This window comes from Lagenorhynchus albirostris, chromosome 15 (assembly GCF_949774975.1).
Source record: "Lagenorhynchus albirostris chromosome 15, mLagAlb1.1, whole genome shotgun sequence".
Lineage (NCBI taxonomy): Eukaryota > Metazoa > Chordata > Mammalia > Artiodactyla > Delphinidae > Lagenorhynchus > Lagenorhynchus albirostris.
In genome coordinates, this window is record NC_083109.1 from 49939236 (window position 1) to 49965360 (window position 26125).

At 57.4% G+C, this 26125-nt stretch overlaps 2 protein-coding genes, 1 long non-coding RNA gene and 1 other non-coding gene across 11 annotated transcripts in view; 3 read left to right on the top strand and 1 right to left on the bottom strand.

The window, feature by feature from the left end:
• Nucleotides 1-4516, top strand: part of CHTF18 (chromosome transmission fidelity factor 18) — a 37077-nt gene extending 32561 nt beyond the window's left edge. For 6 of the 8 annotated variants that reach the window (XM_060125057.1, XM_060125054.1, XM_060125055.1 and 3 more), the window contains 10 exons: nt 85-178; nt 425-523; nt 666-796; nt 1039-1210; nt 2050-2505; nt 2598-2728; nt 3377-3521; nt 3625-3738; nt 4149-4206; nt 4282-4516. In XM_060125057.1, the coding sequence (XP_059981040.1) occupies nt 85-178; nt 425-523; nt 666-796; nt 1039-1210; nt 2050-2505; nt 2598-2728; nt 3377-3521; nt 3625-3738; nt 4149-4206; nt 4282-4418 (1537 nt within the window). In that variant the 3' untranslated portion in view covers nt 4419-4516. The remainder of the gene's footprint in view (nt 1-84; nt 179-424; nt 524-665; nt 797-1038; nt 1211-2049; nt 2506-2597; nt 2729-3376; nt 3522-3624; nt 3739-4148; nt 4207-4281) is intronic. The other 2 variants (XM_060125056.1, XM_060125058.1) reach the window with 2 other exon arrangements.
• Nucleotides 4517-4647: 131 nt separating this feature from the next.
• Nucleotides 4648-5114, bottom strand: GNG13 (G protein subunit gamma 13). The gene is made up of 2 exons (XM_060125066.1): nt 5017-5114; nt 4648-4831 (listed from the first exon to the last, which is right to left on the bottom strand). The coding sequence occupies exons 1-2, from the start codon at nt 5112-5114 to the stop codon at nt 4726-4728; spliced, it is 204 nt and encodes a 67-aa protein (XP_059981049.1). The 3' UTR covers nt 4648-4725.
• A 6059-nt stretch (nt 5115-11173) lies between these two features.
• Nucleotides 11174-15982, top strand: LOC132504912 (uncharacterized). Its single transcript, XR_009535162.1, has 3 exons — nt 11174-11810; nt 13140-13204; nt 15238-15982. It is a non-coding gene; the product is annotated as an uncharacterized LOC132504912 (long non-coding RNA).
• A 5408-nt stretch (nt 15983-21390) lies between these two features.
• LOC132506593 (U6 spliceosomal RNA) lies at nt 21391-21494 on the top strand. Its single transcript, XR_009535911.1, has one exon. It is a non-coding gene; the product is annotated as a U6 spliceosomal RNA (small nuclear RNA).
• The last annotated feature ends 4631 nt before the right edge of the window (nt 21495-26125 follow it).

Genomic DNA, 26125 nt, shown 5'->3' on the forward strand with positions numbered 1-26125 from the left:
CGTGCCCCACGCCTGCTGGGCTGTGGCACGCACCCTGGCGGCCCTGGCCAGGTGGGCTCGCTGTGCAAACCGCTCATCCCACAGGTTCGTGCCCTCCCTTCGGCAGCTGAAGCAGCAGGCACTCCTGCTCCACTTCCCGCCCACGCTGCCCTCCAGGCTCACACAGCGGCTCCAGGAGGTCCGTGAGGGCTGCCCTCCCTCTGCCGTCAGGCCCCCAGCCTCCCAGCTGGTCCCAGGATATGGGGTGGAGGTGCTGGGACAGTTTGGTCTCTGGTGGTGGGTGGTTCCAAGCAGCGACCTAGGTCCTTCCTCAGGGATTTTCGGCCTTTGCTCCCCATAGGATAGGAGCTGACCCCTGTTTCTAGGGAGGAGGTGGCTTTAGGGTGGGGGTCGGGGGGACACTCACCCTCTCACTTCCCTGCAGATCTCCCTGCGGCGGGGCATGCGGCCTGACCCTGGCGCACTGGCGGCCCTCTGCGAGAAGACAGACAACGACATCCGCGCCTGCATCAATGCCCTACAGGTGGGCAGGTGGCCGTGGCGGGGGTGGGGCAGGGGCAGCCAGCAGCCGGCACTCCCCCATCCCCACACCACTGCCGTGTCTAGTTTCTACACGGGTGGGGGGTCAGCCACTCTCACCGCCCCACCCCCCACCCCATGTCCAGTTCCTGCATGGGCGGGGCCAGCGGGAGCTGAGTGTTCAGGCTGTGCAGACCACACGCATTGGCCTCAAGGACCAGCGCAAGGGCCTCTTCTCCGTGTGGCAGGAGGTCTTCCAGCTGCCCCAGGCCCGGAGGTAGGTAGGCCAGCCCCAGTCTGGGATGCCAGCCAGCTCTGCCTTTGCTGACGGGGTGTGAGGCTGCACGGCCCTGGGGGCTGCTTGGCTCTGCCTCGGCCTCCCTCACTGTCCCTTCTCGGGGACCTCAGGGTATCGTAAACGTATACAAGCTGGTGCCGCCGGGAGGGAAAGGGTGGGCAGGGCTGGGTCCAGGGTGATGGGGCTGGGGCTCCACTCCAGCCTCAGGGCCCTCTCTGCAGGCACCGCATGGGTCAGGACCCGACCCTGCCCTCCCACACACTCCTGCTCGGTGATGGGCACGTGGGTTCAGGGCCCCTCGCTACCAAGGTGCCCCTGACCGCGGCCTCTCAGCGGTTCTACCACATCTTGCATGTGGCCGCTTCTGCGGGTGAGCACGAAAAGGTGGTCCAGGTAACCATGCTCTACCTCAAACCTTTGCGGGGGGCTGAGGGGCAAGAGGCCAGCATCTGGCAGTGTTTCTCATCCCCAGACAGTGAGTGGGACACGCTTCAGATGGTGCTGAGCCCGAGGAGAAACAGGCGGGTGGGAGGGCGGGGAGTGGACACGGGGCATCGGGAGGCTTCTGAGAAGGGGTGGGAGCAGGGACAGGCTGGGAGGAAGGACTGACCCTGGCAGGAGGGGGATGGCCAGCGTGGGGTCGTATGATGGGGTCACTCTGGCTGCTCTTGGGAAACTATCTGAAGGGCCCCGGCAGTAGCTGGAAGGGGCTGGATTCTGGATGTGAGCTGTGGGAACAGGGACGTGGGTGCACGTGGGGTGGAGAGCAGGTGGTGGATGCCCCCCATCCCCTGGGAAGCCTGGTGTAAGTTGCCTCCCTGGCTAAGCAGCTTTGGATTAGCAGCTGGGGATCCTTGCAAATCTGGAAATCCACTGTGTGGAGGGCAGTGTGGTGGCTGGAGGGGAGGGATTCCCACATGGAACAAGAGTGGGGGCTCTGTGTCCTTGATTCTGGTGAACAGAACTTCCTTTAGGGAGGGGTTGGGGGCTTCTTTCTCACATGTCTCAGGGTCTTGGTCAAACCAGAGTTGGGGTGGCAGGGTGGGCCTTCCTGGCCACCCCCATTCCCAGGGCCCTGTGGCTACTTGCTGGTGTCTGCAGCTGTGCCTGAGACCCTGGGCCTTGCAGGCAGGTGGGAGGGGAAGGGTCCCACTGTGTGGTGCTTGTGCTGTGGGCTGGGGGGGCGTGAGGCTGGAGGGGCTCAGGGAACTGGCCCGTCCACCTGCCCGCAGGGCCTTTTCGACAACTTCTTGCGGCTGAGGCTGCGGGATTCCAGCTTGGCAGCCGTGTGCATAGCACTTGACTGGCTGGCCTTCGACGACCTGCTGAGCCGGGCCGCCCACCATGGCCAGAGCTTCCAGCTGCTGCGCTACCTGCCCTTCCTGCCCCCGGCGTTCCACCTGCTCTTTGCCTCCAGCCATGTGCCGAGGATCACCTTTCCCACCAGCCAGCAGGAGGTGCGCCCCATGCCCTGCCCATACCCAGGGTCTAACACCGGGGCCCTGGGTGACTTGGTCCTCGTCCGCCCTCCACCCCAGGCCCAGAATCGGATGAGCCGGACACACAACCTGATGCAGACGCTGGTGTCGGGCATCACGCCAGCCACCCGCAGCCGGGCTGCACCGCAGGCGCTCATCCTGGACACCCTCTGCCTGCTCCTGGACATCCTCGCACCCAAGCTGCGCCCTGTGAGTGCCTTGCCTGGAAGGGCTGTGGCTCCTGGTGGGGGCAGGCCCCTGGCCACGCTTAGCACCCCTGCCTGCTGCCCACCATCCCACAGGTGAGCACACAGCTGTACAGCGCCCGAGAGAAACAGCAGCTGGCCAGCCTCGTGGGCACCATGCTCGCCTATAGCCTCACCTACTGCCAGGAGCGCACGCCTGATGGGCAGTATGTCTACAGGCTGGAGCCGTGAGTCTGTGCAGCACCTGGGGTGGGGGTGCCTGGGGGCAGGAGGCTGGGGGGCTGGGCTCCAAGTGCCATGGTGATTGCTCGGCGTGAGTCTAAATGCATGGCTTTGGAGGTGTGAGTCTGTTTCCCCATTGGAGGGTGGGAGAGTCAGTCCTAGCTCATTCCTTGCCCAGATGTGACTGGGGGGTGGGCATAGCCCTGGGACCTGAGGTTAACTGCAGAGCCTCTCAGTGCCCCCAGGAGCTACCCCCAGAGGGCCCTTGAGCTCCCCAGGGCCCTGTTTCTCTGTTCTGAGAGGGTCGTGGGGATGGAGGACCGGCAGCAGTGGTGTCCAGATGCAGATCCTTGAGGCAGTAATGATGCTGGTTCCCAAACACCCAGCCCCAGGCCTGAATCCAGGCCATGCCACGTTGTGTCAGTTCCTCCCTTGCAGCCCTCTTCAAGCCCACATACAGCTGGGGAAACAGAGGCTTAGAGTGGATAACACCCCTGCTGCCACAGAGCTGGATGCGGCAGGGACAGGACTGGACCCGGTCCTGCATTGTTGCATTCCGGCAGTTGGGGTCGGTGCTAGTGAGTAGCTCCTGCCCCGTCTCTGCTGACTGAGTGCCCTGGTGTCCTGCCCTGCCCTGCTCACCCCGAGAGCAGGAACGTGGAGGATGTCTGCCGCTTTCCCGAGCTGCCCACCCGCAAGCCCCTCACCTACCAGGCCAAGCAGCTCATTGCCCGTGAGATTGAAGTGGAGAAGATGCGGCGGGTGGAGGCCTTGGCCCGGGCTAGGGTCGGCCCCCAGGTGAGCCCACCCCAGGCTCTGAGCAGAGCAGGGCCCTCAGAGTGGACACCGTCCCTGGTATGATCCTGCCCAGTCAGCGCTCACTGTACGTGACTTCCTGTAGGTGGACGGGGGTCCCCTGGGGGGCACTGGGGAGAAAGGGGCGCAGCCATCTGCCCCATGCAGCCACGAGCAGCGGCTGGAGTGCATCCTGAAGAGAGCTGCCCTGGAGGAGCAGGTGTGGTAACCCTAACCCTAATGGGGGGGCGGGGCTAGGTGGCCAGAGGGTGGGGCCACGTGGGCCTGGGTGGGCGACCTTGGAGTCCTATGGTTCTAAGTCCTGGAGGTCCAGCTCCCTGCTGTTCAGCATGATGGTTCCACCTGGCTTCAGTTTCTCATCTGGGCAGGATGCTGGCACCTCCCACCCTGGACCTGACCTTGGCAGGGAGCAGGCGACTGTGAGGGTGGTGAAGGGTGGAGGGAACACTTGCAGAGAGGGTCCGCGCTGGGGTGAGGGTAGGGGGCCATTGCCCAGAGGTGCCACGAGATCCCTCCTCCCTGGGAGATGGCCTCTGGGCCCTCCCACCAGGTAGGGGACTGTCCGCTGTGGGTCAGCCCCCGTGAACCTGACCGGCCTATCTCCTTTAGCCCGAGAGGGACTTCTTCGGTCGTGTGGTTGTCAAGAGAGCGGCAGCCCCGAGCACAGGTGTGTGGGGAGGTGGGGGTGGTTGAGGGACTGGGGTCAGGGTCGGGTGGAGGAACGACTGTGTGGCCCCTGCAGAGCACGCAGCCCCTGAGACTGACACGGCCGAGCGGCGCATGGGCACCGCGGTGGGCAGGAGCGACGTCTGGTTCCGCTTCAAGGAGGGCGTCTCCAACGCCGTGCGGCGCAGCCTGTACATCAGGGACCTGCTGTAGCCTGGGCCACACCAAGCCCCCAGGATCCATGCTGCCACCTTCGCTGTGCTAGATACTCTGACCCACACTTGACGTCCCCAGGATCTACGCTGGACACTCTGGGGTTGTGCCAGACACCCTGGATCCACACCGGCCACCCTGGAGCCACACCAGATGTCCCCAGATACACACTGGGTGCCTGGGTGTTGCTTTCTCTCTCCTAGAAAATGTACAAAAGCATGTACATGCTTGAAAACTCTTTATAAAAGTCACACTTTTACAGAGTCGTTCTCTTCACAGGGAGGCGTGAGTCTGGGGTGTGGGGGCCTCACAGGATGGCACACTTGCCCTTCTCCACCCACGGGTTGTTCTTCATCAGGTCGGGGTTCAGGAAGGGGTCCTTGGGGATCCCGTCCTCAATCCACTTGAGGAGCCTGTGGGTGGGGAGGGGAGGGTGAGCACGAGGGCACCTGCCCTCCCTCAAGTGCTGCCTGATGGCAGTGTGTGGGGGTGTGGTTTTGGCTCATACAAATGAGCACAGAGCAGGGAAACGAGATGCAGATCATGGCTGGCCTTGGGTGGGGTGTGGCTGGGGCTCCATGGGGTCCTGGGGACTCACTCAGGGATAGTCTTGGATGACATCTCCCTCTTGAAGGCCAGCTGGTACTTGAGGCTCTCCACCTCTTTCTTCATCTGGGGCACGTCCCACTCCTCCATGGCATCCGGGGCTTCGGAAGTGGCCAGCCTGGGGCTAGAAGGTATGGGAGGAATCAACAGAGCCAGGGGGCTGCCAGCCTACGATCACCCTCCAGATGCTCCATCCCCACTGGTGAGCCCCCTCCCACCCCCCCAACAAAAGGAGGGAGGGAGCCCCCACCCTATCACACTGACACCAGCTCACTGCCTAGGGAGGCCCCCACAGCCCATGCCACTCACCAGGGTACAGGGCTGGAGCTGAGGCCCCACTAATGAGGCCCTGTGTGCCTGCCCCCCACCTCCCATGGGGCTAATTAACTGCAGAGAAAACTTTCCACCCCTACCCACCAGCAAAGCCTCACCAAGGCTGGGCCTGTGGGTTGGAGAAGGTGGGGTAATGTCCCAGTGCTGGGGGATAGCAGAACAGGACAGGTCCCCTGACCCTCCACCTGCAAGACCCACTTTCCACTCCCGGTAGCAGAAACCTATCGTGTCAGGGGTGGGACCCTGACACACACACCCATACCCACACCCACACGTGCCTCCCCCTGCTTTGCATGGGCAAAGCCCACCCCGAGGGCAGGTTAATCCAGGGGCCAGGAGAGTGAGGCTGCTATTTGCATCTCTGGCCAGGGGGCTGGGGGCAAGTGCTGGGGATTTTGGGGTCCCAGGCTGAGCAGCTGGTCCAAGACTTGGAACCCCTGCAGCCTCCCACTGCCCAGTGTCTTCTCTGACCTGCCTACAAGCCCCTGGCCCCGTCTCTGAGGGTGGGCCCGCCCGTCACAGCCACAGGTTCAGACCTCTCAGGAAACCCGGCCAGCTGCGGCCAAGTGAGGGCAGGTCGCTCCTGTCTCCCTTGCTGCAGCCCACTCAAGGGGTCCAGGGAGCCCCTTGCTGTCCTCCATCCCCTGCCCTCATCACTGAGGCTGGGAGCCAGAGAACCGACTTCCTTGACCTGGGAAGTGTGGGCAGGTCCTGCCAGGAGTGTGACCTCGCCTGCCTCAGGCCGTGGAGGGAGCTCCTGGGAGGGTCAGCCAGGAGTGAGGGTGAGAGCCGGGGGAGTAGGGGGACTTTTCAGGGGCAGCCAGGGGGGCGAGCAGGGGCTCCCTCCTAGAGACCCCGAGTTCCAGCACCCCACCCGGCGGCTCAGGTTCTCAGAGAGTCACGTGGGCGGGGGCTTCCCAGGCTGGGGGCGGTGGCAGCCCGGTCCGCAGCCCCCTCCCCCGTCTCCGCCAGCCTTACCTGCGCGCAGCCGCCGCAGCCGCAGCCGCCGCCGCCCGCCCTGCGCGCCCCCGGCTTCGGCGCACGGCGCTGGCTCGGCGGGCACTGCGGGCGGCGCGGGCGGCACGCACGGCGCACTGACGCGGCTCCCCACGCAGCCAGCCCGCGGACGGAGGGGTCCTCTCCACCGGTCAGGCCGGCCCGTTGCGACACGCAGGGCGGCTGCCCTCGCCCGCAGACGGACAGGCAAGGGTGCCTCGGGGGTTAGGGTGGTCCAGGTCAGCCCAATGGGACCTGGGCAAGCCCCAGAGCCCCAGGCCTCGGTTTCCTGCTCAGCGCAAGGAGCCAGTTCACCAGACCTACCTTGGACGGTGACCGCTAGGGCAAAGATGACAAGGGCCAAGTGATGGCGAGGGCGAAGTGATGGACGAGTGAGCCGGGCACACAGGCGGGCAGAGCCCAGGCAGGTGCCCCGCCCACTCCTGCCACCTGGGCCAGGCCCTAGCACCGCCCCCACTCTCTGCCCTCCTTCCTCAGGGCTGGGTTGCCCCTGGGAATCTGGCTTCATCAGGCACACTCTGCCAGCCCCAGGCAGGGCACTCCATTGCTGGGGCACCAGCTGGGGGTGGCAGATGCATCCGGGAGCAGTGTGGGGTCAGCCCTGGCCCTGGGTGACGTGTCCTCCCACTGGGCTGGATGGGCTGGGCTGTCATGTTGTGCAGCACCAAAGACCATCAGCTGTTAGGTTGTATCTCAGCCGCTGCTGCCTCTCATGGGCTGGAGTCACCAGGCCAGGTGGGAATAGCAAGGATGGGGTCAAGATGCTACATCCCCCTGGGGCTTCAGCAGTGTCCACTGATAGGCCCAGAGCTGACCCACCACAGTGTGAGCCTGTTCTGGCCAGGCCACCTGGGCCTGGGTGGAGTTGCTTCCTGCTCTGGCCCCTGCCCTGCATTCCCAGGCCAGAGGCAGGCAGACTGGGCAGCTATAGTGGGTGGCAGGGCCCAGCTCACCAACCAATCCCTTCAGAGGCCAGACCCCACAGCTCCTCAGGGCAGCCGGGGCCAGACCCTCGGCAGGTGCTCCTGCAGCCTCCCCTGGCTGACTCTGCGCCCACTCAGAAGGCAGGACAGGGTAGGGGGTGTTCCCTGCCTGCCTTGGGCTCCTGGGCCCTCCCTGTTGTGACCGCATAAAACAAGGTCAGCTGCGCCTCCCCGGCCCCTCTGGCACATCAGTGTGATGACGGATCAGGAGGCACTTCATGAACTGGGCCATGTTAGGAAAAGTAGGGATTATTTTTATTATGGATTTATGGGGGTTGGAGAGCTTAGAGCCAAGGGGGCCAGCATCCTCCTCAGGGCAGATGGCTGGCAATGCTGGCCTCACTCCACCCCCCTGCCTGGCCCCTTGGGTGCCCTGTGACTGGGCGTGCACTGTGTTGCTTGGGCTACCTGGGGCTCTCCTGTGGCTGTGGGCCCAGCTCACAAGGGGTGGGGGCTCGGGGCAGGGTGTCGAGTCAGCCCCCAGAACTGGCTCAAGATTTAGACTGAGACCCAGGCCAGCCAGGGCCTGCCACCACCCATGCCTTTCCCTTGAGGGTGTGGGCAGAACAGGGAACCCAGGACCAGGTTCTGGCACAACAGCGTCCTGAGAGTCCTCTGGAAGATACCCTGGTGTGACCCGGCAGGGCATGGCCCCTGTGGTCTGCTCCGGGGCCTGCCTTGCAGGCGCTGTTTGATCTCTCCTCCGTGGATCAGAGAGCTCCACTGTAACCACAGCTGAAATCAGCCTTAGAGCTGCACACAGGCCTTAGTGATGACACTTGAACATACCTGGGCATCGTCAAGTCATCAGGATGGCGGGAGCTTGGCCTGCAGGAGGGAGCTGTGTGGGGCACAGGGTCTGCACTCCTGCTCTGAGGTACTGTTTCCTGTCTATGAGTGCTGGTCACACCCGCTGCCCTGTGGACCCTCAGGGTTCAGAAGTGGTCCCTGTGCTGACCCTGGTGGCCTCATGTGGCAGAGGCCAAAACTCCACGCGGTGGTCGAGCTGACGCATGCCTGCTCATGTGAGCCTGTGAAGCTCCCGTCCTTGGTGAGAGTTGGGGGACCCAGCAACTCCTATTTCTCACTTTCCTGGGAGGCTGGACTTGTGAACCCCAGGGGTACCGGGTGGGTCTGGAATGAGCAAAGGCCCAGTGATTTGCGGTGGGAGGAGGACGCTCCAGAAGCAGTGACGGCTTGTGCTCCAGCTGACGCCACCTTGCAGTTGCCCAGAGCAGATCCCGGGAGACCAGCAGCCTTTCTGAAATTATCTCCACTAACTGGGCTGCTGGTGAGAACCAACAGGGCTCCTGATTGGCCTAGAAACGGCTGCTCCAGGCCCCACACCTGCAGGGCTCCTGACTGGGGCAGGGGTGTGGGCTGGGCTCCTGGGGACAGGGTGGGCATGGGGGGAGGTGCAGTGAGACCCTGAGGCAGGGTCTAGGTTGTGCTAGGTTTAGTGCTCAGGAAGAATCAGACAGTGGTGTGTATGGGGTGCTCTGACCCATTCTGGGCAGGGTCCCCAAGGAGGGCTCAGGGAGCAGGGGCAGGAAACGCCCCCACCAGATGGGACCTGCAGCCTGGTGCTGTCCCAATGCCACTCCAACCCATGGCCTTGGTGGGCGGGGCCAGAGCTGAGGCCGGCCTCTCACCTGGTCCCTTCTGGGCATGCTGGCGACCCAGTGCCACCCAGGCTGTTGTCAGCTCCCTGCTCAGGGTCCTCCTGAGACCAGGGCTCTCTTCCACATGGTGCCCCAGCAATGGAGTGCCCTGCCTGGGCAGATCCAGCCCCACATGCAGGCATGATGAGGCCTGAGTGAGACCACCTCCCCCGTGTCTGCAGCTTCGCTTCAGACCTTGGGGAGGTCAGACCCTACATACAACTGGCCTCCAGTGAGGAAACTAAAAGACAAGTGTTCCATGCTGCAGGACCCAGGCCTGGCGGGGGCCCAGCCTGACAGCACTCTGTCCCAGGGTGGGCGTGGGACCCTTGGTGTTACAACAGGCTGACACGCTCCTGAGGCACAGTAACAGTGGCCCCGGGGGATGTGCCTACTTGTTTCCTGTCCCTGGAAACAAAACCAGCAGAGGCGAACACAGGGACTGGAAGATACCAAAGAAGCTTTATTTCACCCAGTTAAACAGAGCTCACAAAAAACTAGGTAGTTCTTGGATAATCTTTGAAAACGATTTTCAAAAATAATTTAAGCTGTTAGACTCATGTGTGCAAAATATACAACAAATGATTCCAGGGAACCATGGGCTCTAGTTGGCACAAGCTCTGAGTCATAAAGTCTCAGGAAAGTGACTCTGGTTAAGTGGTTTATTCTAACGGCTCTGCGGTCCACAGGTGACTCCATCTCCTTCCTCGCCCGCTCCAGTCCTCCAGTGATGCTGGCTCCTGCCAGCATGTGGAACAGGAAGACGCGCATGGTCTGTATCTCGGGACTCCGAGGCACCGAACACTCCAGTGCCCACAGGCCATGGGGGTCCCCTCCTGATGAGGCTGATGCCACTCAGTGGTCCTGTGCATTGCTGGTGAGTCTACCGGTCTGCACCCCCAAAGGGCCATGCACCACGAAGCTGGGTGAGTGGGGCAGACGCATACATCGGGCCACCAGTGCGTCCTTACAAAGGCCTGGGCGTGGCTCTCAGCCTTCCCTCTTGACTTGCACCCCCCAGGTCTGTGCAGCACTGCAGAGAGTTCTGCCTGAGCATGGGGCAGCGGCAGCGTGCAGCTACGCGAGTGGGGCTGGGGGCGTATGGAGGGCCCCCCGCACTCTGTCTCACAGCTGACCCCACACATGCACCCCCTGATGAGGTGGAGCAAGGCTGGCCCAGCGCAGTGGGCCACTTCCAGGAGCAGTTCACCTCTGCTGCCTCACAGAGGAAACAGGTGCAGACCAGCCTATCAGCCACCCTCCCCCGCCCCCCCGCTGCCCTTGGGCCAGTGGCCAAGCACAGTGGGACTTGCACCTTCAGCACGTGTGCTTCTAGTCCCAAGCAATACGACCACCACCTGGGGGTGGATGAAAGAGGCCTCCTAGAAACAATTTCAGTCCCCAGAGGTTTTCCACAAAAGCAAAGGGAGGAGACACCTCTGTCAGGCAGGGGCCGCCTCCCAAGGCAAGGACAATGTCCAGCATTACTCGCCGTCTAGGGTAGTCTGATGAACTGGCCCCTGTGCTGAGCAGGAAACTGAGGCTCTGGGGCTTGCTCAGGTCCCACCCTCTTCTGTGGGTGTTGTGTCATTCATTTAGTGACTTCCCTCAAACACCTGGAATCCCTGGCCATCTGCTCATTTCATCAGAAGCTGCAGAAGCTCTGGTGACTGCACAGTGCAAGTGAGTGAATGGGCACCCTCAACTATCACAAAGCTCTCTTCCCAGAAAGGACCCCTGTCCTGTGCCAGGGGGTGAGGTCTCCATGGGGACTGTGGACGTTCACCCCTCCCAGGTCCAGCGTGGGGCTCCCTCCCCTGGGTCGTGTCTGCCACCTGGAGATGCAGTCTGTGCAGACTGCTCTGGCCAGATGGGGTGCAGAACTTGAAGCCTCAGAGGCAGACACTAGAGTTACAGGAATCTAGACACCCCTCCCACCCCCGGAAGTAAATCTCCCGGGGAGGGGGGGCGGAGCGTCTGTCATGTGACACGGGAGAGGACGAAGCCAACGGGAGTCCACGCAAGGAGCGCGCCCTGGGCAGCGGAGCTCGCGGGGTGGAGACGGGCGGGAGCGGCACCGAGGGCACACCCGCCGGGCCCTCCCCACTCTCACGGCCCCAGGATGTGCCAGGCTCGCTGCTCGGGTTCACCCAGGACAAATCTGCTCTTGGGACTCGGCTTCGGGAGGAGCCCACGCACCGCGGGGCCCTGGCCGCTCGGCCGCCGGGACAGTAGAACAGGGTCAGTGGGCTTCCACTCAAGGCCAGGATTTCGGCAGGAAACCCCGCGCGACAGATGTCGTTATCAAAAGTCCTTACTGGACGAGGACTCCTAGCACGGAGGCTGACGGCCCATTTATCTAGAAAGCTTGAGCCAAACAAAGGTTTCCGGCGGTCTTACTGGTGTTAACGTGGGGTGTTTATCATGAAGAAAGTACTGTACGGCTCCGCGAGGGAAGGCCCTGCAGGAGGTTCCGGGCCGCCAAACTCTGGGCAGGTCCACGATCCCCGCCGCTGCCCTTTTTTCAACTGCCTGTAGCACTGGAAGCTCGCTGCCGGCTTGGGAGATCCCTTCCGGGTCGAAGGGCGGAGGGGGCGGAGCGCTCAGAGGGCCCGCCCTCCGGCTGATGGGCGGGGCCTCTGTGGTACGACGTCGTGCGTGGCGCAGCCATCTTGGAGCCGGGCGATGGCGTCCTCAGGGCGGAAGTGTGGCGTGGAGGGAGCCGGTGTTGTCAAGTCTGTGACTCTCAGGTGTTCCCTTGATCTGGCTTCCCAGGCTCCTGTCAAGTTATGGTAGGTGACCTTTGAGGGGGCCGGACACCCTCACGGCAGCATTGGTGAGCGTGAACGGCCGCGGGACTCCGTGAAAAAAGGGGCGATGTTAGAGTCAGGCGACAGAGCCGGCAGGGTGCCTCTGCCTGACCCATGTCCCCCCTCTCAGGTCCCCTGCCTCAGGTCCCTCCTCTCAGGTCCTCCCTCTCAGGTCCCCCCACCCATGTCCCCCCTCGCAGGTCCCCCCCTCTCAGGACCCTTCCTCAGGTCCTCCCTCTCAAGTCTCCCCTCCCCACGTTGCCCCTTTCGAGGGACACCCTCCCTCCCTCCTAAAGGGCTGTTCTGGAAACCTGAGCTAGCCACTTAATTATTGTTCCAGGTGCTTTTTGAGGTGTGTCATGGAGTGGACACCAGGCAGTTTTGTGTAAAACTTACAGGCTGGGAAGATAGGTGACGGTGGACAAAGCTTGTATTCCAGCATGAGTCAGTTAAGGACTTGGGGCGCTGTCCCGGTGGCCTGTGGCTTGGACAGCAAGTAGAGCAGGCTTGCAGGGAGGGAGAGGGACGTGTTGGAGACAAAATTTGGTGAATCAAGGCACAGCAAAGGAGCCGTGACCTTTTGCACACCTGTGAAGCTGGTCTCCTGGGATCCACATCCAATCTTGCCCCACCACCGTCTGCTAGGGTGTAGATGGCGGCTCCCACTGGGAGTAGTTGTGGCGTCTGGGGGGTGGAGGCTAGGGGTGCTGCTCAACACCCACAGGGGGCCCCACTGCCACCCTATCTTGGTGAGTCCCTGAGTTCTAACTTGGAGGCCGCCTCTCCTTGTTCCTCCACAGTCCCTCCCTCCTTAAGCCCCCTGGCCTGGTCCTGGGCAGGGCCTGGGTTGTGCAGGTAGCCAAGTCCCACCTTCTGGGGGGCCCATCTCTAACGGGCAAATGCGTCAATGGCAGGGTGAGAGTGCTCCCCGCGGTGTCTGGAGGCTCTGAGCCGGTCTTGTGCCGAGGTCTGTGGAGCTGCATCTCGGAGGAGGGTCCCAGCAGCCCTGCCAGGACAGAGTTTCATGTTACATTCACCCGAATCCCAAAAAGATACCTCTTGAATCTCCACGACTTTGTATGGTGGTGTCAGGTGGCTCCATCCTCGGCTGGCTGGGCCACCTGTGTCCCCTGCCTGGCACTAGGTGGAGCCACAGGCGCATGCAATCACCTCCCTACGTTGCAAACGCTGGACCTAGCTTTCAAATTCGGTCTCAGGACCCCTTAACTCTCCTTAATAAATCCACTACATGTAAACATCACGTTTTAAAGAAAAACAGCATTATTTTCCCATCGTTTTATGTTTGTGCAGATCTCTTAAAGGAGCTGCATTCTTGGCTCTGCTTCTGCTGAGTCGGTTCCGACTTTGCCTGTCAGGTACATAGCCTCTGGAATATCCCACTGTACCCTTTCAAGAGGTCAGGGGTGAGAACATATAGTTCTTCGCAGCCCTATGACCCTGGACCCACCTCGTGAACCACGTATGGTTGACTCATGCCCTTTCTGGTGTTCTGTCCCCATTGATTTGCTGCTTTTTTTTTTTTTTTTTTTTTTTTTGCGGTACGCAGGCCTCTCACTGCTGTGGCCTCTCCCGTTGCGGAGCACAGGCTCCGGACGCGCAGGCTCAGCGGCCATGGCTCACGGGCCTAGGCCGCTCCGCAGCATGTGGGATCTTCCCGGACCGGGGCACGAACCTGTGTCCCCTGCATCGGCAGGAGGACTCTCAACCACTGCGCCACCAGGGAAGCCCAAATTTGCTGCTTTTTGATTCCTTTTGTTGAAGATAAGGGGGGTCAGTCATAAAATATTTAGTATAATTTTATGAGGAGAAATGAGCTTGTGGAAATATGATTTGTAATCAAGGTTACTCTGCCTGTTGGTCTTGCTGAGGCCCAGATATTTGAGATTCCCAGAGGACACCGTCTGTGTCAGAGACTGGGTGATTGTGAGGGTCTTGGTCCTTTCACCTTTTGGGGTCTATGGAGAGACTGGGCTGCTGTGATTGTGGGGACATCTTGCTACTTAAAAAAATTAAGTATAGACTTAATTAAAACTTTCTTAGAGCAGATTTAGGTTTACAGAAAAACTGAGCAGGAAAGACAGAGTCCCTGTGTGTCCCCTGCCCTGCGCACCCCCCGTCACTAACCTCTGCGCTTGTGAGGTGCGCTCATCACGGTTATGAACCAACGCCAACACAGTGTTAAGTAGCATCCTCTTCCTGTGCCAGGCCCCCGTGATGTGTGGTCCTCACATCTCCTGGGCTCCTCTGGGATAGGGTCTCTGGCTTAGTTTTGATGGCCTTGACCATTCTGAGGTGTGCTGGTCAGGGATTTCGTAGGGTGCCCCTCAACTGGGGTTTGTCAGATGTTTTTCTCATGGTTAGGCAGAGAGATGGTGACTGCTGCTCGGACCACGACCTTTCTGTATGTCCTGCTTCCCTCCCCTAAGATTGAGAGGGGCTAGAGGCACTGAACAGGGTCCTTCCTGTCCTCCTCAAAGGGAGAAAGAGAGAGGGAAGGGGCGAGAGCCTGAGGGGATGGCAGCCTGGGGCCAGGAGAGCATGTGGTGTCATAGAAGCAGCAACAGCAAAGCAGGACTGAGGGAGATGGAGGCCCAATACCCTTGAGCATCTGGTGGAGCATCTGGTGGGAGCACCTGGTGAGGAGCCCTGCAGCCCCTCCGGTCTGAGGCCTCATCTCAGGGGGAGCCGAGGCTCTGCTTTGGTGAGGGACTCCTTGGTCCTGGTGGCTGAGCTCTGTCCGGGGAGCACATGTCCTCCCAGCTCAGCCCATGTTCCCTGGATCCAGTGGGCAACCAGCCTGCTGTCTCCCCGCTGGGCTTGCTCTCAGGTGAGCTAATGGGATTGTGAGTTCAGGCTGTCGTCTCCTCAGACTCCCCCTTTGGCTTTTCTGGGAGGCCTCACTCTGGCCTCAGGGCCTTGAGCCACTGCTTTCACCTGCTTTGCCCCTCAGGATCCCCATGAGGCTCTGAGGCCCCCGATGGTGCTAGTCATGGGTGACCAGCTCCTGCTGAGGGCCAGGCTCCACAGGGAGCAGGCAGGAGGGGTGTTGGGGAGCATGGGTGTGTGCACTGACGAGGTGGTGACTGTAGGGGCTGGTGGATACTCTGGGCTGGATTGGGAGGTGGGGGCCCCACTCCAGGCTGTCCCTGTCACCTTCCCAGCACTTGGGGTGGGAGCAGCCTGGAACCGTATGGCAGTCTGGGCCTTACCCCTCATTGTCCTGGTGACAACTGGTTTGTGGAAAAGCCTGTTTCCTTCCTAGAAAAAGAATGTTTGGCTCCACTCTCCACTGACATGTCCTTAATGAGTGAGGATGCTGAGTGAGGATCGAGGCTCCTGGCTTTTCATAAATGTTCTTAATGAGCCTCTGTTTCTTGTTGTCTCTCAGGCACAGCTGATGGGCAGTCTTCCCATCTGCAGGACCCGCCGAGGCAGCCCCCCCACCCCCCGGGCAGCAGGATGTGGTCGCAGAGGTTCTTGCTGCCTTTGAGAGACGGTCTCCGGACCCTTCTTTTCTGTTGGCTCATGGCTTCTCCCAGACCCTCCACCTGTGTGCATCTCTTCGCCCCGTGGCTGCCCAGCCGAGGAATCTGCTTAGCATTTAAAGCAGAAACAGAACCAGCCCTGCCCCCCAGAAATTGAACTTTTTGTTGTTTGTCTTCAGAAAAGCAAACCAGGTGTTGAGTTGGGCTCATCTGGATTGCTTCAGCCATGGGTGAACAGCCAGACCTTCCCATTTCAATATCCACACGCCTCATTTCTCCCTCCCTAGTGAGGGTCAGAGGTGCTTTGGTTGTGCATGACACAGGCTACCCCATTTCACTGCTGGAGAGCTCAGAGCTCGCTGTGTAAGAAACAGAGGGAGGTAAGAGAAAGGAAAGCAGGATGGCCCCTGCTGATCATGCTCCCAGGAGCCTTCTGTACCCTGGGAGCTGGGCTCACAAATGGTCTGGTGTTTCAGGGATGGGCCTTATTTTGGAGCCAGACTGCTGGGGTTCACATTATGGTGTTGTCTCCTCCTGGCTGTGTGGCTTCAACTTCTCTGTGCCCTCGTTTCCTCACTTGTGGACTGGGGTTAACCCCACAGGGTGTGAGGATTAGATAAATTAAATCATGGAAGGGGCTAATGGTCAGTGCTGTGTAAGTGTCACCCCAAGGTGATTTTTTTTTTTTTTTTTTTTGTGGTACGCGGGCCTCTCACTGTTGTGGCCTCTCCTGTTGTGGAGCACAGGCTCCGGACGTGCAGGCTCAGCGGCCATGGCTCACGGGCCCAGCCGCTCTGCGGCATGTGGGATCTTCCCAGACTGGGGCACGAACACGTGTCCCCTGCATCGGCAGGCGGACTCTCAACCACTGCGCCACCAGGGAAGCCCCCACGGTGATTTTGATGATGGTGGTGATGACGATGATGATGATGGTGGTGATGATGGTGGTGATGATGGTGGTGCTGGTGATGATGGTGGTGATGATGATGATGGTGGTGATGATGATGATGGTGGTGATGGTGATGATGATCATGATGGTGATGGTGATGATGGTGGTGCTGATAGTGGTGATGATGATATTGGTGATGATTATGGTGACAATGATTTTGATGATGGTGATGATGATGTTGGTGATGTTGATGATGGACTTTTCAGCCTTGACTGAACCAGGTCCTGGAGCTACTCCTAACTGCCGGGACTCATTTAGAGGATGCCAGACCGCCATCCCATAGACCCAGTCCTAGCTCCATTCTTTCCAACCACCTGACTTTGACTGTGGAAACATGTGGGACTGTAATGTAATAACATTCCATTTCATCTCCTTAGTTTTTCTCATATTAGAAAAGAAACACATATGAAGGAATATAATGGGTCCCGTGTAAAAACAAACAAGATGTGTATAAACTCAAAAGTCAAAACATAATTTAGAGGATCATAAAAGGACTCGCTGCTTGGTCTTTTTTGGTGCCCCAGTACGTACTGAATTGACAAAATATTTAGGTCTCAGGCATTTCCAAGCACATGTCTTGTATAGGAATTTAAGAATGCTTGTGTCTTTATTTATTTTGGAAGGGGAGGGGAATTTATTCATCTTATTCCAAGTGGAAGAATATCTGATGTATCAGGACAGAAATCTTGTCTTTTGTTATTGTCACAAAACTTTATCAGAGGCTCTAAACACAACCATGGTTTCACTGGAAGAGTAAACCCTGGAGCGACGGGATGCTGGAGGTGATGGGGAGGCAGCACATGTGAGCAGGATGCTTATCCAAGCTGCTCAGCAGCATCGGTATAGCCAGGGTTCCAGGAAGCAGCCAGCTGAAGGGTCTCTGTCAGAGGGTGTTCTTGTGACCAGTACTTAGGGTATCATGGACCGTGGGCCACCGGCTCGGCCTGGGTTGGGGGAGGCTCTGGCATGTCTGGCCACCCGCTTCCTCACCTCTGTCACCGGCTTCCTGGAGTGAGGACCTGACACGGTTCCTCTCCTCTGCTCCACAATGGGCTCCCAGGCTGCCGTGGGGGCCACACTCCCTTGTTGGTTCCTTCTTCACTGGGTGTTCTAATCATGTGGGAGATTGAGTGGCCCTTAAAAGATCTGCTGGGCCTGGTCTTGGAGGAAAGAGCAGATGGAGCCTGTGCAGCAGCGAGTCCTGCAGACCCCGGGGACTTGGCCAGTGCTGGGTGACAGGGCAAACGTGTGGTTAAGGGCCGTGAAGGGGATCAGGATATGCCGAGCCAAAATATAGCACCTTGGCGTGAGGTTTATTTTGAGCTGAAGGCATTCGAGAATCAATAGATGCAGAAAGAGGCCTTTCTGGAGCGTCCCTCATCTGAATAAGAGCAACTTCTGGGAAATAAGGCTGCTGTAAATTTCTGTCGGGCCTGTCTGCTTCCAGGGGCGATACTGTGAATAAATCCTATCCCAAGTTCCTTCTCGGAGACATTATCACATACCTTTTTATGTTTCAATTGTTCTCTTAAAACCCGTTTGTCTTTCCTAAAGAGACTTGTTTTTCCTGTAGGAAGGCTTTTCTCCCGGCTCCCTTTCCCCTATTAAATTAGGTATATAAGCATCTAATTGAAACCATTTACTGAGCCAGCTACTTTTCTTGGCTCCCATGTGCATATGAATGAACTTTTTTCTTCTGTTAAATCTGTTGTCAGTTTAGTCCACACACGTCAGTTACTGAACGTGAGAGGGTAAAGGAAAAGGTATTTCCTACCCTACAGCTTCCTTCACCACAGAGGCTCCGTAACTTGGCCAGACATGGAGGTGGGGTGAGGCGATGCGGGTGGAGGGGGCATGGGGATGTGCGGGCAGGAGCCGGGACTGCCCCTCCTCCCCTTATGTGTGACATCACGCTCAAAAACTCACCAGAATGAGTGGGAAGATGGAGATTGATCCCCTAGGCAGACAAAAGATGGCTTTTCTTCAGAAACAAAACATTGTCAGGCAGGAAGGTGAGTGAGAAGAGAGGTCCCAGCGAAGGCAGGTAAGGGTTGTAGAGAAGGGAGGGGCGTGCCTTCTACAGGGCGGGCGATGCGTCATCGTCTTGGGGGCTACACGTGTCAGAAAACTGAAAAAAATTTTAGCTTTTTCCTGTGTTTGGTTTAAATTCGGTTCAAAATGTCCCACATAGGAAACAAAAGGGGAATTTGCTGTGTGCTCCCACTGCACCCTGAACTTGTCATCTCCTTGGCGCTCAGAGAGAACAGTGAGTCCATCGGCTCCATCACCTGAGCCAACAGGAGCCACTGGGCCTCAGCCAGCTCTGGTGACCTCTGCCCTCAGGAGGAGCTGGGAGCAACCTGCGTGCAGGACGTCTGCCCCTCCTTCTGGAAGCCACACCCTAACCAGGTGCAGATGTGCTGGGCGGAGGTTTGCTGAGATGATTTAGAATGTTTATCATTGGAAACCTAATGTTCAGGTTGCAAGTGTGAGAGGTCATACCCGTATTTTCACGTAGATACAGAAGAACATATTTTCTGAATTTTGGGGAGCTCCCTTAAATCATGCTGGATTTTCAGGGCGAGACACTCCAGAATGTAAGAGAGTTAAGATGCAAAATGCTTTAACACGGCTCTCTAGCATCGTGTGTGCTTGGAGTACATCTGTTGAGAATTTTGCGTGGGCCCTGCTTTTGTGGAAACAAATCCGAATTGCCTGTTTATCAAAGGCGGAAAATTAAGGAGATACTGAGCTCGTGGTGCAGGGAATGGACGTGGTGGCACAACTTGGAAGTGGTAGAAAAATTATTTGTCACTATTATAAGCTTAATGGTGACATCTGGTATCACTACGTGTTTTCTGGCTTTTTCAGTTGAATTTTGGTTCTTCAAACCCTCTCCGGGATTGGAGGTGGCAGTGGGCTCAGGTTTCAATGGTGTGGAAGCCCTGGCTGCTGTCTTACATTACTTGGCTTGAGGTGTCAACCTGACCTCTGGGTCATTCCTTATGCTCTGGGATTACTGGGGTCCATTTCTTCCCAGGAGAAAATAAAATATAAAATATACTGGATGATAATGTCCTTTGATCAAAGATCCTTAACAAGGGAACACCCAGGAGATCATTAAAAGGCTGAGATCACCCCTCCCCCTGTTTCCAAACATTGACCAAAGGTCACAGCCTGTGTACTGGAGGGCATGCTGGACGACCCTGCGAACCTTACGTGAGCACTGGGACCCTGCACGCCCAAGCCTCCTACATACAGGGCTACAGAAAGGCGAGTGGAAACAGGAGAAAGACTATTCAAATGCACTTCCCCAGAGAAGATAGGTAGATGGCCACCAAGCACCTGAAAAGATACTTGGCAAAATGCAAATCAGAACCACCACGAGATACCATTTGCCCCCTCTCTGGTGGTTATAATAAAAATGCAAAATGACAAGTGCTGGCGTAGATGTGGAGAAATTGGAACCCTCGTGCATGGCTGGTGGGAAACAGTCTGGAGGTTCCTCAGAAGGTTAAGCACAGAGTTACCAGGTGACCCAGCAACTCCACTCCTGGGTGCACACCCGAGAATTGAAAAGAGGCACCTGAGCACATACCTGCCTGCCCACAGTCATTCCTGCACAGTCACTGCAGCCGTAAGGTGGAAAGAGCCCGTGTCCATTGACGAATGATGGATAAACAGAACGTGGTCATCCGTACAAGGGGGCATCATCCCGCTGTAAAAAGGAATGAAGTGCTGACACACTACAATGTGGATGAACCTTGAAACCATTATTCTAAGTGAAAGAGCCCAGACAGAAAGGGCCACATACATGACATGAGTTCACTTGTGTGTGAAACATCCAGGACAGGTAAATCGAGAGACAGAAAACAGATCAGCGGGTGCCAGGGGCTGGGGGAGGGGGTGGGGAGTGACTGCTAATGGGTGTGGGGTTTCATTTTGGTTGATGGAAAAGTCCGGAACTAGACAGGTGTGATGGTTGCACGAGGGAGACCAGCGAGACTCCTTCCCCATCTGTCCGAGTGAGGACAGGGGATGGTGTCAAGGGTGCAAGTGTGTGGTGCTGAGAGGCCGCCTCTCTCCATCCGGCCCTTCCCATAGGGTTTCACGAGCTGAGAGCTGTAAGCTGGGGTCTTAGAGGAGCCAACCCCTCCTCCCCAGCAGGAGGAGGATGTTTCCTGTGGTGGCGAGGGGCACGGAGGTCCGGGAGCCACGGTACAGCCCCACGGCTTCCCACGTGGTCTGTTCTCTTGACAGGTTTGGCTGCGGTGAGTTTTGTGTGGCTGTTAGATATCTTCCCAGCAGAATCCCCAGAGAATTCTGAATTTCAGTTGCACTTTCTAAATTCTCATTAAGAGCTTTCACCCAGAGAAAATGATGGATTAGATTTTGCCGTTGGAAAGAAGCCAGATAAAATTAGATGACTTTTAGTCCCCATGGCCCGCGCCTCACTCCCTGCTTTTTTCTAAAGTCTTTGCTCTTCTTTCTTGGTTCCCAGCAAACAGGTGCCTGCGGATGTTTATTCGTTGAAAATACTGATGTGTGCAGCTCCCTTCGAGCCTCTCTGCTTTTGTTTCACGAGTGACTTTGCTTTTGCTCCAATCTCAAGTCGAAGACAGCTTTGGGCCTTGGGCTCCATGTTGGCCAGTGTGTGGTTTCTTTCTTCTCTTCAGTAAAGCTTGTTAGTTGTTAGAACTTTATAGCCGTAAGCTGATAGAATATTTTGCTGCACAAAAGAAATTAATCTGATTCCTTGTCTGTATCTTCTTTTCTCTTCCAAACTCTCCTTCTTGGCAAAGTTAACCCACTGTCCCATCCAAGTACAATTAGGAGTTTGCCTCCCAACCAGCCACTTTTAGCAAAGCTGTGTTCTGATAGGCGACTGTCTTCTGTTACCGTGTATGGATGGTGAATTGTGAAAACAACTATTATTTCTTCCCGCATCAATACAAGGAAGAAAGATTATTCTGCACAAAAACTAAGACTTAGATTGGTCTGGAGGAGCTGATGAAACACATTGGGGAAGCCCCCTAAGGCGGTTGTTGTTTACAGGGGGCGCGGACATCGGCGTTATTCATGCGAGTGTTGGTTTAAATTCCACATGGTGTTGGCTTCAGCACCACGTGTACTAAAACTGGAACGATACAGAGATTAGCACGGACCCTGTGCAAGGATGACACGCAAGTGTGTGAAGCAGTCCATATCTTTTCATGATCATTAAGTCAGTTTTCCCAGAAGAGTGATTTTCAGATGGGTACCCGGCCCCCACCTCTAGGAGGCTCTGTCAGGATTTTGAGACAATATGGCCTGAAAGAAAAATCACATTAAATTTTATGTTATGGTTTGCATTTGGAAAATTTTCTAAAAATAAAACTCATTTTTATTTCACAGTACTAATGTGGATCAGAAAGTATGACAAAGTCTTCCTGGCTGATAAGGCTGCGTGGAATATACATTCTAAGAGAGTGATCTTCAGGGTAGGGAGAGACAAGTACAGGTGGGAATTTTGTGATGAGCACAAGACTGCTTCTAAAGCTGCCAGATTCTCCTTTTCACCTTTGTTCCTGCAGTTCTGTTACTTGCCACTAGATGTGTGTGAGTGCTGTTAAGGACTGCGGTCGTTAGTATGATAGATCTATTCCTGGCAATCCGTAGATACGCATAAATTCCACGTGGAATTCAGCAGAGATCTTGAGCAGGTTTCAGATGCCTCACCCCCATGTGTCCCGGCATCTTAAATTAATCGTGTGGGAAAGCTCTCCACTTGCAACAAGGGAGATTTTTGTGCTGTATTCAGACGTGGGCGGATCCCAGTATGTGTTACCTGGCGCCTGGGAGGAACCTGTGGTCCGGGACGCGGTCAGAAGGACCTGGTCATAAACGACAGGCTTTCCAGGTGAAAACCTCCCGATTATCCTTCTGTGGTGCCAGTTTTGGCAGACTAACAGCACCCACCAAAAAGCATCCTTTCCGTCCTCCTGCCCCCAAATTTTAATGTCGTCCCAAAGGTGCTCTCATGGCAGCTGAAAGGAAAGTTTAATGGACAGTTTTATTGGTTTCTCAAGCCTGTTTCAAGATGATGCCGAAATCCCTTGGAATGTTTCTGGGACCGCGGATTCAGGGAACAACAAATCACCACCAACTGGGGGCCCGAGACAACACTGGTTCTCTTGCAGTCTGGAGCCTGAATCAGAGATTCAGGTGTCTCAGGGCTGCGCTGCCTGTGGAGGCTCTCGGGGGCTGGAAGGGGGAGGGTCCAGCCTCTGGGGCACCAGGTGTCCCTGGGCTGTGGCCGCGTCACTCCAGCCTCTACCTCCATCTTTGCGTGGTTTCTCCTCTGTCAGGACTCCAGTCGTTGGATTGAGGGCCGCCCTGATCCAGGATGATCTCATCTTAAAGATCCTTCACTTTATTACGTCTGCAAGGACCCCGTTTCCAAATAATGTCATAACCTGATATTCAGGTTGTATTCATCATGTTTTACAATTTTCTGTACCTTGTGATGTCTTGACATCTTAAGAAACCTTTTGCTTCCAGACCCCACACCACCTCTTTATCCACCTCTCACACACGGTGCCAACATTCCCCCTTGCCCTTAATCACCCAGGAAGAGGGACCAGACAGCTGGGGACAACCCCAGCACCCCCAGAACTGATAAAGGCTCTCCTAGGCCTCCCCCTGACTCCTGCTTCCACTCGGGTGTTTCCCCATGGCCCTGCATGTGTGGCCTCATCTCTAGGACCCCTGAGTCTAATAAACTTTGTCTTCCCGAGCTATTCTTCTGTGCCCACACATGTCCGACCGTCTCATAAGAACACAGAACAGTCTGGGCACAGATCAGGGTGGATGTGGATATTTGGGGACACTCGTCAGCCCCCACGTGGACTGCACACACGTGTACATTGGCATTAGGCCAGCAGGTCTGGCCACTGTCCCCCTCCCGTGATGCACACCGGGACAGGGTGGCCAGTCACCTGCTGGGATGACCCCCATCCCAAGGCTGAGGCCCCGGGAACCTCCATCCGGGCTCCGAGGTGCTGCTGACTCTGTGCATTTCAGATAAGCAGGAAGTTCCTGAAAGGAAAACCACAAGCTTTATTTTTATTTAATTCCAGCCATTCTGTGGTTTTTGGAGATGGTCTTTAAAGATTTGTTTTTGATTTTTATCTCAAAGAGAATGCAGAAAAGCCCATGGGTCGGGCTCCAGAGAAAATACACACAGAGAAGAGAAGCAGCGAGCTTGCCCCAGGCAGCTGTGGGGAGCAGGCAGGATGGGCCTGGGGGGCACACTCTGGAGGAGGAGCTGTGGCTCCACCAGCTGGCGCTGCTGCCTGGAGCCCCAGCCTGGGCCACGCGGGGTGAGTCCCCACAGGCAGAGGGGCCGAGCGGGCTGTCGGGTTTAGGGGAGGTCTGCTTTCATTGTCACCGGCCCGGAAAACACACCAGGTTCCTTGTCCCCCCCACCCCCCCCGCCGCGCCCCCGCCCTGGCCATAGTGAGGGTGACAGTGCCTCAGGGGTCCCATTCGATGCCGCAGGGGACCAGAGGATGGAGAAATGGCTTCCTAGAAAACACTGTGAGGGGTGCCCATTTGGGGTAGGTCAGATGGCTGGGAAGAAAGGAAGGGTCTTCTCTCTGAGAGCTGACCCTGGCCCTGGCCCAGAGCTGACACTGGCCCTGGCCCAGAGCTGTGGCTCTGCCTGCACCCCTGGGAGGGAGGAACTTGCTCCGAAGGCAGACCTCCCGCGCCCGCCCTCTGAGAGCAGAGGTCTTGCCTGGAGCAAAATATCCTTGAGGTCTTCCCTCTGGGTCCTGCCCCCTGGATTCTGGGAGGTCTCTGTGCTGAGGGAGGGTCACCAAGTTCTTAGGGAAAAGCCAAAGCAAATTCAACATAAAAGCTAATCTGTGCTGTAGGGTCTTTTGGGAAGGGAAGGCGCTATGACAAGTCAGCACGCCCCAAGCCCACCTGGGTGGACCCTGTGTCAGTCATGATGCATGGTGGGCCTGGAGGACAGGCCAGCATGCGAACATCTCCGTCCCCTCTGTCTGGACTTGGTGCCCTTAAGCTTTTGAAGAGCGGGGACTATGGCCTCGTGGGGACCTCAGTTTGGGTGTGTCTAATGTTGCTTCAGGACAGGGGGTTCACGCGTGTTCACCTAAGCAGGATTGGGAGGGCGTGATTTCCATGTGGCTTGTTTCTGGCAGTGTTCACTGTGATGGTCCATCAGCACCGTGTCCGCCATGCCTCTTTCCCCCGCCGTAACCTTAGAACTCCAAAGGTCTTGCTCCTTGTTGGACTCTCCATTCATTCATTCATTCATTCAATGTCCTATTTCATGCTCCTGCCCCAGAGTCTGGGCCTTGGCCGGTGGGAGCCCCTCTTTGTGGGTCTATCCTTACTCTGGACTGAAGGTGTTCAGGCTCTTCTGTCCCCGCCCAGCCCTGGACGTGGCCACTCTGCAGAGCCTGGTGCCTTCAGTGAGAGGTAGGATTTGGAAAGTACTCTAGATGCTCTTGGACGGAGCTAAGGAACACGTGAACGTGCACACACACGTTTGTGCACTTTGGTCTGTAGCCACTTGGATTGAAACTGAGTTCACACCCATATGCCTCCCGATTCCACCCAACTCCACAGCCTCCCTCGAATTTCTGCCTGTGTGTGTGAGTGACTCGCTACCTCAACAGCGGAACCCTAGTCCTGCTGGTCAGAGCACTTGTCTCTGTTCTCGGTCCTCCGGCGTAACCACTCCCAGCCCTGCGGCTGTGGACGCCTGCTCTGTGGCTCCTGTCCCTGGTAAGGATGCCTGCCTTGTTCCGACCCATCTAGAAAGGGCAAAGCTGGTCTGGGAGTAAGTGAATAAGGAGGCAGAAGGGCTCCTCAAAGCTGGGGTGTGCGTGTGCACATGTGTGTATGTGTGTGAGCATGTCGGCACAGCTAAGACACTAATGTGTGGAACCAGGGTGAGGCGTGTTGGCCGCGGCACCTGCTCCTGCATCTGCGTGTGAAGCGGGGCCCTGCCTGGCTCCTCCGGTGAGTGGACGACCCCAGTGACACCCGGGGCTGACAAAGTCCTCTCTTGGTGGACACAACTCTGCTTAGCAGGGCTGGTCACCTGGGGTCGCCCTGCAAACGTCGGTGCGGCTGAGTTCCTACCTGTGCTGGACACTGCCGTCACTAGACTTTCTGCTGGGCTCTTTGTCGCCGTCCCCGCCGCTCTCTGGTCTGGACCCCACCCCCTCGGGCAGCGCACAGACGTGGCACAGTGTGTGCAGACCCCCTGTCTGCGTGTCCTTGCTTCCTGTCTGCCTCCCGTCCCTTCTCTCCCCTCACAGCTCCTTTAGGGCCCTGCTTTGCCCATTATTTCTTTTCCTTTGGGGAGCCCCCTATGCATCCCAATTAGCATTTGAAAGAGCCCACGTTTGGACTTGACAAACCGGAGGTGGTTTCTGGCTACAGCAGTGGGGCCAAGTCTACATCCTGTGACAGGGACCGACTAGGGAGGGGGTGTCCTTGCTCCTGGGCCGGAGCTTGCAGGCTGGCTGATGGGCTGATGTTTGCACCTTGGGCTCAGGCCTGTTTGCTTTCAGGGTCTGTGTTACTTTTCCCAGGGCTGCCTAACACACAGGCTGGGGCTTCAAACCACAGAAGTGCGTCCCCTAACTGTCTGGAGGCCAGAAGTCAGATCAGGCCGCTCCCTCTGAGGCTCCAGGGGAGGCTTCTCCTGCCTCTTCCAGCTTCTAGTGCTGCCTGCAACCCTTGGCGTCCTGGCCTTTGGACGTATCCCCCATCCGTCTCCGTCTTCATACGGCTGTGTCTTGCCTCCTCCTCCTAGAAGGCCA